Here is a 12,841-nt window from a genome sequence, read left to right on the forward strand (position 1 = left end):
CCAGTCAGGCTACACAGTGAGTCTTTGTTTCTACACATAGATTAGTGCTGACTTCCACCTGGTCCCAGGGGCTCTTCTGCAGTGGGCAGCAGTCAATTCAGAGCTTGATGACTACCCAAATGCTATAGTGAGAGACTATTAGGTGTTCAGCCCCGCATGGGACATCAATACCAACATTTCCACAACTCAGGAACAATAAAAAGAGGAGGCAGAACAAAACAGAAGAGCTAAAGGAAGAGGAAGAATGCTGTGCAATGCCATCTTCTGGGCACAAGGTCAAGCCAACAACAACAACAACAAAAAAAATTGGTCAATATTCCACCAGACAGTAGTAACCAGATTAAATGAGTCTGTGTGTGTGTGCATGTACGTGTGCGTGTGAGAGAGAAAGAGAGAGAGAGAGAGAGAGAGAGAGAGAGAGAGAGAGAGAAAGAGAGAGAGAGAGAGAAATGTGGGAAGGGGTTGGAAGATTAACAGCAAGTATTGGGAATAAATATTATCAAGATACATTGAAGCCTAGCAGTGGTGGCGCACACCTGTAATCCCAGCACTCGGGAGGCAGAGGCAGGCAGATGTCTGTGAGTTCGAGGCCAGCCTGGTCTACAAAGTGAGTTTAGGACAGTCAAGGCTACACAGAGAAACCCTGTCTCAAAAACAAAAACAAACAAACACACACACAAAAAAAGTAAAAAATACCCTATTTAGAGTTTTTTCTTTTTTAATTTTTTGATTCTTTATGTCATGCACCCTAATTATCAGTTTTCTTAAACTTGTGCCCCTTTTAATCCAAAACTTGTTTAAGTGACCTCCAGGTACCGAGGTATATAAAATAAGCACATATCAAACATTCACTGATAGTAAATAAAAAGCTATTTTAAAGTTAATTCTCTGTGGGTTTGTTTGTTTTGTTTGAGTTTTTGAGACAGGGTTTCTCTGTGTAGCCTTGGCTGTCCTGGACTCACTTTGTAGACCAGGCTGGTCTCGAACTCACAGTGATCCGCCTCCCTCTGCCTCTCGAGTGCTGGGATTAAAGACATGCGCCACCACGCCCGGCCTACCAGGGACAATTCTTTACTTTTAGCCAGAGACAGCTAAGACAAAGGACTGACCATCACTTTGGAGATGAGACATCTCCAAAAAATTATAAATATATAGTAGTTGCTTCTGCAGCACATATACTAAAATTAGAACAATACAGAGAAGATTAGCATGCCCCTCTGCAAAGATGACATGCAAATTCAACAAGTATTTAGTACTTTTTTTTTACCCACAGATGTGATCTGATATATGCTAAGCACGCCTTTGCACACTGGTATGTGGGTAAGAGCACACAGGCAAAACAGCCACATACATGAAACAACTATAAAAATATAAAAAAACTTGCCAGGCCACGGTGGTTTATGCCTTTAATCCCAGCTCTCAGGGAGGCAGACGTGAACAGATCTCTGTTGAGTTCGAGGCCAGCCTGGTCTACAGAGTGAGTTCCAGGACATCCAAGACTACACAGAGAAACCCTATCCTCCAAAAAACCAAACAAATAAAACAAAACACAAACAAACAAATCCAAAACAATGGGTGGTGGTGGCTCATGCCTTTAATCCCAGCACCTGGGAGGCAGTCAGGCCAATCGCTGTGAGTTCGAGGCCAGCCCGGTCTACAAAGTGAGTCCAGGACAGTCAAGGCTACACAGAGAAACCCTGTCTCAAAAAACCAAAAAAAAGAAAAAAGAAAAACCCCATAAAAATACAGAAACTCCACATGGAAGCTGTACATGGTAATGCAGCACAAGTCTGTAATTCCAATACCAGGAAGCTGAGGCATGAGGATCAAGACTTCAGAGTCAGCACGGGCTGCACAGTAAGACCTTGTCCTAAAAGGAGGATGTGAGCTAGGAGAAGGAGCTGATTCTGCACCATTCATAAATCAATACACCTTAATGCTGGTAGGCTGTGATGTGGCTTTGTAATAGAATGCTTGCCTGGGGTGGATAAACCTATGGATTCTCAACTCTGCCAAACAGAAAGCACAAACAAAGAGAGAGACAAACCCTCTTCATGCTGAAGATTCTAAGGCCATTGAGGACATGGCTGTCTTACCGAAAGACTATGAGGAGGTTGGTATGGATTCTGTTGGACTAGAGGGCAAGGAAGGAAGAAGAATACTAAGCTGAAGTACCAGAAAGGTGCTGTTTTTATGGGAAATTTATTCTCTTTTTTTGTTGTTGTTCGCTTTTGTTTTTTGAGAAAGAGTCTCTATGTAGTCCTGACTGTCCTGGAACTCACAATGTACACTAGGCTGGCCTCAAACTCACAGAGATGCACCTGCCTCCACCTGCTTCTATCTCCCGCGAGCTGGGGTTAAAGGGATGTGCCACCACCCAGCAGGAAGCTTCCTCTTCTCAACACTGACCGCTGAGGCACGAACAGTTAATTTACATGTAGTACTGTATTTGCTTGGAGTTACTGGCATATGCTTTAATATGAATGCTTTGTCGTTGACCCAAGCTGTCCATTTCTCTGATGGGTTTTAAATAAAATTTCCATCTTTCATTTTGTATCTTAATACATAATTAGCTATAACAGAAATGCCCTTAAGCACAATGGCAATCAGAAAATACTATAATCATAGTTAACAACTTAAGGGTATAAGGGACTCACATATCTACTCCAGTAGAATGCAAAGGACTGTGCCAGTTGACTGGAAGAAATTCTACCCTTCCAATCTGCTGATTTTCTTGGGCTTTCTTAAAATGTGTCTGTAGCAGGTTCAAGGAAACACTTCGAAAATCATTAACTAGAAAAGAAAATTGACTTATGCATCAACAGTGAAGCAAAAAATAATGCACAGACTCCAGATGCAACACAACACGCAGCAGCGTCTGCCTGCGTGCCCTAAGACCATGCAGAGACTGGAGACAAATTAACCAGCGCAGGAAGACTTAGACATTTAACTAGGAAATACTCATCTACTAAAAGGCTTGCATTTATCACACAAAACATTTACCAAAAGAAAAACTGACATCAAAACTGCCATAGAATGGTTTTATTTTTTAAATCCCATAACTCCATGTGCAGTCTTGTAGTCATCTATTCTAACTCTAGTTGCTACTGTTTTCCTGCGTTTGATTTTTATGTATGTTTGACAGAAACAGCATCAGCTAGTTGGTCTAGCAAATGGCTCAGTAAGTAAGGGAGACTGGCACCAGGCCTGAGGGCCTATGGACCCACGTGGTAGGAGAACTCATTTCTCCTACTTGTCCTCTGACCTCTGACCATGCCACTTATATGCCCACACAAAAACAAGGCAACGTAATTTTTTTAACTTAAAAATTATTATTTGGTTGTTGTTTTGTTTTGTTTTTTTGTTTTGAGACAGGGTTTCTCTGTGTAGCCTTGGCTATCCTGGACTCAGTTTGTCGACCAGGCTGGCCTCGAACTCACAGCAATCAGCCTGCCTTTGCCTCCCAAGTGCTGGGATTAAAGGCATGCGCCACCACACCTGGCAAATTATATATTTTTAAACTTTTAAAAATATTTATTTATTTATTATGTATACAATGTTCTGTCTGTATGTGTGCCTCCCTGCCTAAAGAGGACACCAGATCTCATTATAGATGGTTATGAGCCACCATGTAGTTGCTGGGAATTGAACTCAGGAACTCTGGAAGAGCAGCCAGTGCTCTTAACCTCTGAGCCATCTCTTCAGCCCTAAAAAATTATTTTTTTTAAAAAAATAGTTGTAGTTTACTAAGGAAAAAAAAAAAGACAGCAGGGAGTGGTAGCTCACACCTTCAATGCCAACACTCAGGAAGAGAAGGCAGGCAGAACTCTATGAACTGAGGCCAGCTGGTCCTCATAATGTACTCCTAGCCAGCCAGGGCTACTTAGTGAGAGGCTGTCTCAAAAAAACAAAAACACAACAACAACAACAACAACAATAAACCCAGCCGGGCTTGGACCTTTGATGACAGTACTGGGGGCGAGGGAGGGGTGGTGCAGGCAGAGGCAGGTGGATCGCTGTGAGTTCGAGGCCATCCTGGTCTACAAAGCGAGTCCAGGACAGCCAAGGCTACATAAAGAAAGCCTGTCTCGAAAAAAATTTTTATTTTACTCATATGTGTGCTGTCTGCATGTACCCTGCATGTATGCCTGTACCCATGCATGTACCATATGCATACATTGCCTGTAGAGGCCACAAGAGGGCATCAAATCCCCTGGAGCTGGCATTCAGAGAATTTGTGAGCCAGCACGTGGGTGCTTGAATCAAGCACTGATCCCTGGGAGAGCAGCCAGTGAGTGCTCTTAACTGCTGAGCCATCTCCTCAGGCCCTAATAATTTAGAATTTTAAAAAAATACACTGTTGGCCGGGTGTGAGGGGACATGCCTTTAATCCCAGCATTTGGAAAGCAAAGCCAGGCAGATCTCTGTGGAGTTTGAGGCTGGCCTGGTCTACAAAGTGAGTCCAGAACAGCCAAGGCTACACAGAGAAACCTTGTCTTGAAAAAAATTTTTAAAAATCCAAACCCACCATTGTTCACCATTCTTACCGCCTCACTTTAACCTGGCAGAACACTTCTAGCTTATTCCGAACCATTACCAAGCAGAAGGGAGTTCCCAAGCAGAGCAGATTTTGAATACCTTCAAGCTTTGAAGATAGTGCCTTTCAAAATTAAGTCATGAGGGTTTTTGTTTATTTTGATTTTCTGAGACAATGCTGAGATTACAGGCATGTAAGATTTATCAAGATATTTCTTGTGGTATGAATTACAACAATGATAAGCTTCTATTATTTACTTCAACTCCCATCCATACGGTGGTTATAACAAGCTGGTTTAATCACAGAACAGTCTCAGCAGGATTACAGGCTGACTCACTCAGGGGTCACTAGTTAAGAGTATTAAGTCTCTGGGAATTACTTGCGTGAGTCTAAGCAGGGCAGCTTCACCATCCTTAGCTCCACAATCTTCTTATGTAGCTAAGACAACAGACCAAAAGACAATGCCTGATCCTCTGCATGGGAGATAACTCTGCTCGAATCATCTATCTTACATGCCTTGCAAACGTACCACACTGAACAATGCTTCGAAAACGGAGATCACAAGCTGGTCCAATCCCATGGACTACAAACACTAAGTGATCTATTTGTAAAGGTTCCCCTAAAAATAAAATTAAAGAGAAAAATTAGAAACATTATAAGCATAACAAAATTAAAATTAAAAGATAATTTAAAAGGTACAAAATGGTCATATATGTAACTACTTACTTAGTAAAAATACATTAATTTTACTTTCTAATTTTTTCATTATTTTTGGTAACAGGGTTAGGGTTAGGTCACTACGTAGCTCTGGCTGGCCTGAAACTCAGAATGTAGACCAGGCTAGCCTTGGCAATCCATCTTCCTTTGCCTCAAGAATCCTGGGATTATAATTATTCTTAAATAAGTTTCTGAAATATTTTTCACATTTTAAAAGTATTTTGAAATAACTATAAGCTACAGAAAAAAATATTAAAGAAACCCCCTTGCACTTTTTACAAATCCAAATTGCTTTGTTTTAGTGCTTTGTTTTGATGCAGGGTCTGTCTGTCCCAAGCTGATCTTGAGCTTGGAGTTGAGACTCACCTTGACCTGACCCTCTTGCCACACCTCCCTAAGAAGGTACGTACACTAACAACAGTAGAGCGACCAAACCCAGACAATCCCTTATTGATACATTCCTCTTATCTAATTATTCCACTTTTACCAATCATCCTAATAATGTCTGCCATGTTTTTAAAGGCTAAAGTTTTTAATCATCTTTTGGGAGGAAAGGCTGAGACAGTAACCTCTCTATATAGCCGTGGCTGTCATGGAATTCAGAGATCTGCTCCTGAGTCCTAGGATTAAAGGAGTGCACCATCGTGCCTGTATCTTTTTTGATTTTAGTTTTAATTTTCTATTTTTGAGACAGAGTCTCTTTATAAAGTGCTAGCTAGCCTGGCACTCACTATGAAGTCCATGATGGGTCAATCTGAGATTCTCTTCTTCAACCTCATAAGTACAGAACTTACAGGTTTGTGCCACCATGCCTGGCTTCAAACTCATCTTTTTTTTTTTTTAAGATTTATTTATTATTTATAGTGTTCTGCCTGCATGTAAATCTGCCTGCCAGAAGAGGGCACCTGATCTCATTATAGATAGTTATGAGCCACCATGTGGTTGCTGGGAATTAAACTCAGGACCTTTGGAAGAGCAGCCAGTGCTCTTAACCATTAAGCCATCTCTCTAGCCCCCAAACTCATCTTTTAAATTACAGCAATTCTAAGATTTTGTTCAAGAAGCAAATAATTTCTTCTACAAGACAAAAAGCACTGTAAAATCTAGATAAATGTTTAAAACGAGCCATAAGTGACCCTAGGTAGTTAGCAATAACCGTGCAATTCCTTCTGAAAGTTTTCCGTAACTGAAAATCAAGGACAGAAATTGCAATAATAAACTTCTAGTTGATCAGGAGATATAAAAATTCATGAAAATCGAACTAGATCAGTTCATCTAACAGTGAGATCTTGAGGAAAAGCAACTTTAAATGAGTTTCTGTGCTGTTTCAGTTCTCAGTAGCTGAGGATGGTGGTGCATGCCTATAATTCTGGCACTTGGGATATGTACTGGACCAGGCCAGCCTGAACTACACAATGAGGTCAGGCCTCAAAAAAGCCAGCATTCATTTAAGTAACACATATGCTAAAACTAGAATAATACAGAGAAAATTAGCATGGCCCCTATGTAAAGATAACTCACAAATTCATGAAATGAAGTATTTTGTATTTTTGAGAAATATATGGTTTAGAGACTAGATACCAACAATAAAACAAAACAAAACAAAACACACAAAAGGGGCTGGAGAGACGGCTCAGCAGTTAAGAACGCCGCTTGCTCTTCCAGAGGTCCTGAGTTCAATTCCCAGCAACCACATGGTGGCTCACAACCATCTCAATAATGTAATCTGGTGTCCTCTTCTGCAGATGAAGCACTCATATGCAATAAAATAAATAAATAAATCTTTAAAAAAAAACACACACAAAAATCAGAGCTGAGGAGGTGGCTCAGTTGGTAAGGGCACAAAAGAACCCTGAGTTTGAGTCTTCTACACCACATAAAATGCTGTGTACGGCAGAACATGCTTGAAACCCCACCATTAGAAAGCTCACTGCTCAGCCAGACTAGCCTAAACAGTGAGCTTCTTCCTGGTTCAGTGAGAACCTGTCTCCAGAGAAGAAGATTGAGATGGACAAAGAACATGCCTACTGGCCCCACTCATGTTTCTGGGCACAAACACCTGCACATTCACATGCATGTATTGAGTGTGCACACATTACCCAGATGCAGGTCAACCGGTAGAATGCTTGACTAGCATATCCAAAGGCCTAGGTTTTTGTTTGTTTATTTTGAGACAAAGTCTCACTATGTCGCATATGCTGGCCTGGAACTCACTATGTAGACCAGGCTGGTCTCAAACTCACAGAGATCCACTGGCCTCTTCTGAACTAGTGATTACACATGTACACTACCACACCCACAGAAGCCCCGTGTTTGATCCCAGTATCACATAAAATGGTCACAGCGGGGCACACCTGTATTCTGAGCACCAAAGGGATGGCTGGAGAAGTATCAAAACTTTGTTATCCTTAGCTATAGAATGAATGTGAGACCAGCCCAAACCTACATGAGGCCCTCTGTCAAAAGAAAACTTAGGGGGCTGGAGAGATGCCTCAGAGGTTAAGAGGGCTGACTGCTCTTCCAGAGGTCCTGAGTTCAATTCCCAGCAACCTCATGGTGGCTCACAACCATCTATACCCTCTAAATGCCCTCTTCTGGCATGCCCGTGTGTATGCAGACAGAGCACTCAAATACATAACATAAACAAAATAAAACATAATGTGTGTGTGTGTGTGTGTATGAAGTAATGTTGGTCTTAATTTAGAATAAGCTCACATAACTAAAGAACATTTTTTTTTTTTTTTTGGTTTTTCGAGACAGGGTTTCTCTGTGTAACCTTGACTGTCCTGGACTCGCTTTGTAGACCAGGCTGGCCTTGAACTCACAGTGATCCACCTGCCTCTGCCTCCCAAGTGCTGGGATTAAAGGCGTGCGCCACCACCGTCGGCTCTAAAGAACAGTTTTAATCCTCAATGAAACACAAATCCAAAGGGAAAAGGCCACAATTTAAAGAATAAACTAGTGTGAGAGCATAGAAACATAAATGATTGACATTACCGCAGTGGATATCAACAGGGATGCTCTCAACTCCTCTCTTTACTGATCTTGGTCGACCTTGCTCAGTGGACGTTGAGCCCCACTCATCAGACCCTGCGACTGGCTGGTAATGCACCATGAGCTTAAATAGAAAAAATCAGAGCAATATTCTACATCACCATGTGATCCAAAACATTCTGAATGACAGAAACACATCTTTCATATAGCTAAACTTCAACTGGAGCTCTGATATGCAGCTCCTATAGCCTAAAGTGAGAACCCTGAAAATACATGAGACTAACAGACCTTTCAATAATATACAACACATGGGTCAGGTGTGGTGGTACATGCTTTCAATTCCAGTACTTGGGAGAGAGAGGCAAGAATTTCTGTGAGTTTGCTGGGCGTGGTGGTGCACTCCTTTAATCCCAGCACTTGGGAGGCAAAGGCAGGGGGATCACTGTGAGTTCAAGGGCAGCCTGGTCTACAAAGTGAGTCTAGGACAGCCAAGGCTACAAAGAGAAACCCTGTCTCAACAAAACAAAACATGGGCTGGAGAGATGGCTCAGAGGTTAAGAGCAACATCTGCTCTTCCAAAGGTCCCCGAGTTCAATTCCCAGCAACCACATGGTGGCTCACAACCACCTGTAATGAGATCTGGTGTCTTCTTGAGGTGGGCAGGCACACGTGTGGGCAGAATACTGTATAAATAATAAATAAATCTTAAAAAAAAAAGAAAAGCCAACAAAACAAAACAAACAAACAAAAATAATAGCATGTGAATCTGAACCTCACTCTGATGCTAAGATGGGAGGCAGAGACAGGAGAAAGCTTAAAAGCTTGTGGGCTAGCTAGCCCAGTGTGCACACTGGACAACAATGGAAAACTGCCTGGAATTGGAACAGGACTGACATTCAAATTTGTCCTCTGATAAGCACATTGTTGTTTATTTGCACCCACATTCACACATACACCATACACAAATCCTATGTGCACACACACTATATAATATATACATCATGCACATATAGAAGAAAATTCTTACATACAAACTGAGTGGAGTAAATAATGACTATCATCGTTAACAGCTTTTATGATAGTGAGTCCAATGTGAGCTATGTCAAAGGTTGATCTATGTAGTGTCCATAGAACAAAAGATCCGTTGGTTTTCCTTAGTAAGACGTTAAACTTCGACCTAAATCTCAGTGACACGCTTTGCTTCACTCTACCTTTGGATTGTGTAATACGATAACTTCTCTGTTTGGAGACTCTAGTTTCTTTTTCCATTCGTCCAGAGTTACAGCAAGCATGTATGTTTCCTTAAAAGAAAATATATTTTATATTAGACTTTCTAACAACTTTTTGTTAAGCCTTAACTTATTAATGACTTCTAATAAAAAACAAAAAACAAAAAGCAAAGCACTCTCCAACTTAACAAAGTCATTTTAGACTCACTGGTAGCGCACTGCTGGAGGCTGAGTCCAGGGCCCTGTACGTAGACAGGACTCCACACTGAGCTGCGCCCTCAGCGACCAGCAGCCAAGTGTGGTGGCCTGTACCTGTCATCTCAGGACTTAGAAGGCTAAACCATGAAGATTACTATGAATCTGAGTCTTAGGCCAGGCCAGCCAGAGATACACAGCAATATCCTGTCTCAAAAAGATGAGGCTTAACTGTAGCATGCTTGCCTAGCAGGCAGAAAGGCTCACAGTCTATCCACAGCAAAGCATAAGATCAGGCTAGCGGTGGGTCCCAGCACTCAAGGGGGTAGAGGCAGAAACATTAGAGCTGAAACCTACCTGTCAACCCTGGGGTATGTGAGAAGAGCTCTGCCTCAAGAAACAAAATAAAACAAAGCAAACAAATAACAAAACAAAAGAAAATACTACTTTGAATTCTACTACTATTCATATTGACATATATGTCAATAACAATCTATTTCAATTTCAAGAAAACCAATATATTTTTCAGAGCAAGAATAATACAAATTGGGGCTAGAGAGATGGTTCGGAAGTTAAGAGCATTTGCTGCTCTTATAGATGACCTGGGTTAAATTCCCAGCACCCCAACGGCAGCTCACAAATATCTAACTCCAGCTCCAGAGGCTTCAATGCCTTCTTCTGGCCGCCTTGGGCACTGCACACATGCAGATAAAACACTCACTTGTTAAAATAAAATAAAAATTTTAAACTGCTAGGCATCATGGTGCATGCTTTAGTACCAGTACTCAGGAGGCAGATCTGTCAGATTTTGAGACCACCCTGGCCTATATAGCAAGCTCTAGGACAGCCAGGACTACAAAGAGAAACTTTATATTTTTTAAAAGAAATTTTTTTAACGTCTAAAAATTATTTCGCTTGAGAGGCAGAGGCAGGCAGATCTCTGTGAATTCAAGGCCAGCCTGGTCTACAGAGCAAGTTCCAGGACAGCTAGAGCTGTTACTCAGAGAAACTCTGCCTCCAAAAACCAAAATAAAAGCTGAGCGTGGTGACGCACGCCTTTAATCCCAGCACTCGGGAGGCAGAGGCAGGCAGATCGCTGTGAGTTCGAGGCCAGCCTGGTCTACAAAGGGAGTCCAGGACAGCCAAGGCTACACAGAGAAACCCTGTCTCAAAAAACCAGAAAAAAACCCCAACATAAATAAATAAATTAATTAAATATAAAAATTAAATAATAAGCCGGGTGTGGTGACACACGCCTTTAATCCCAGCACTCAGGAGACAGAGGCAGGCGGATCAACCTGAGTTTGAGGCCAGCCTGGTCTACAAAGAGAGTCCAGGACAGCCAAGGCTACACAGAGAAACCCTGTCCCAAAAAACCAAAAACCAACAACAGAAAATATTAAATAATAAAAATTATGTCAAAAGTTTGGGTTTTGGTCTTATTTTTAGATGCCAACAATAATTACCATTAGGGAAACATTTAATTTTGTCTATCTTTCTTTCTATTTATTTACTTAATTTTTTTGAGACAGGGTTTCTCTGTGTAGTCTTGGCTATCCTGGAACTTACTCTGTAGACCAGTCTAGCCTTAGACTTACAGAGATCCACCTGCCTCTGCCTCCTGAGTGTTGGGATTAAAGACACCTGGCTACACTCAATTATTTTTTTTCTACATTCAAATTTAAAAGATGTAATATGTTTATAAAATTAACATTTTGAAATTAAAACTTTAGTTTAAACTAAGTGTGACAAAAGGCATGCAACCGTTTCCTGGAAGTTTCACATAATATGTTAGAAGAGTTTTAAAAAGTACCGAATGATAGAAGAAAAGAAATAAGGAAAATGGTAGGTAAAATAGACGCAGAGGATTACCTCCAAAACTTGGCTGAAGCTCTCCGAGTAGGGAATATATTTATTGTCTTTGTCCCCCTTGTAAAACCATGTACAGCGTCTCACTTCTGAGGGTAGTTCATCCCAGTACACAGCATAGCGCATCCTCTCCCCTAAATGAACATCATATCTGCCCCCGTCCGTGGGAACAACTCTCTCATTACAATCCTTTCCTACCAAGAATTGCAGAAGAGAGAAGTACAAAATGTCACAACAGCTCTCCCAAAGGGCAATCAGCCCAAATAATCACATGAGACGTAAACAGTTTCTACTTGGCTACACAGTAAAATAAACAGAATTTATTTCATATCTTTTTCTTTTTTTTTAAATATATCTTTTTCATGAACTACTTTTCAGGTCAAACCAATTATATTTTAATGAAAAAAATCGTACCTGAATAATTTTTTTCTCTAAGACAATAATGACACACACACACACACACAAATTTTTCTATACTTCTTGCTTGATGAATCAAAAGGTAAATTAATGACAACCATGACAATGTACCATAACTAACACTATTGTTATAGAAGAAAAACAAAAACAAGTGACATGTTAACTCAGTTTGCACTGTGACACCTTACTCTATACACATACTTTCTGAGTAAAACCAAAAACACAAGCTAGAATACAGAAATAGAATTATGGAGAAATTTAGTACAGTTTTTAAAGGACGAAAATGGAAAAATTCTAAAATTTAATTTTAATGGCAATCACAGTAAGGGCTATTTCCTCTTAGTTTGAGAAAAACTGGAATCTGTTAAAAGTCACCATCTTCTTCCTACCAGAGCCATGTGCCTCTTCCAGCTGTTGTGAATCCTCAGAGTTGAAAGGAATCCATATCTCCTTAGAATCTATTACCTTACAATAAAACCAATGTGGAGAAACGGGTTCATACAAGCTGTTACCATCCATGTCTATGAGCTCAAAGGAGCTACAGGAGTTTGGTGATGGGGACGGATCTGACTGAGACAGCTGTTCCTGGTGCGAGTCCACTGATGACATTTCGCTCTACAAAGATAAATAAATAAATAAATCTGTCAGGAGAATTATTTTGCCTCTATCAACACTATAAACGTTCACACACAAAATAACGAGTTTTGGAAGCTGTTCTTGAAAACAAACAGATTTTTAAAGTAACTCAATTTAAAACAAAAATAAAAAATTATTTGGGGAGGGAAATAAAATGTTCAGCTCCACCGTTCTGCACTGAGGTCCCAATTCTCCTTAGAAAACTAAAACGTTTAATCGTACAATAAGCTCTTAACAAACCCAGGAA

At 40.7% G+C, this 12,841-nt stretch overlaps 1 protein-coding gene across 5 annotated transcripts in view; it reads right to left on the bottom strand.

Annotated features, from left to right (window-relative positions):
* The window catches only part of DDHD2 (DDHD domain containing 2), a 39,392-nt gene that overhangs the window by 25,403 nt on the left and 1,148 nt on the right, over positions 1-12,841 (bottom strand). For 3 of the 5 annotated variants that reach the window (XM_084760305.1, XM_084760304.1, XM_084760306.1), the window contains exons 2-7: positions 12,348-12,573; positions 11,545-11,735; positions 9,460-9,549; positions 8,252-8,372; positions 5,067-5,156; positions 2,658-2,793 (exon numbers count right to left, since the gene is read on the bottom strand). In XM_084760305.1, coding sequence (XP_084616431.1) covers positions 2,658-2,793; positions 5,067-5,156; positions 8,252-8,372; positions 9,460-9,549; positions 11,545-11,735; positions 12,348-12,567 — 848 coding nt within the window. In that variant the 5' untranslated portion in view covers positions 12,568-12,573. Of the gene's footprint in view, positions 1-2,657; positions 2,794-5,066; positions 5,157-8,251; positions 8,373-9,459; positions 9,550-11,544; positions 11,736-12,347; positions 12,574-12,841 lie in introns of those variants that run through there. The other 2 variants (XM_084760307.1, XM_084760308.1) reach the window with 2 other exon arrangements.

This window comes from Acomys minous, assembly GCF_964271855.1.
Source record: "Acomys minous genome assembly, chromosome: 15".
Lineage (NCBI taxonomy): Eukaryota > Metazoa > Chordata > Mammalia > Rodentia > Muridae > Acomys > Acomys minous.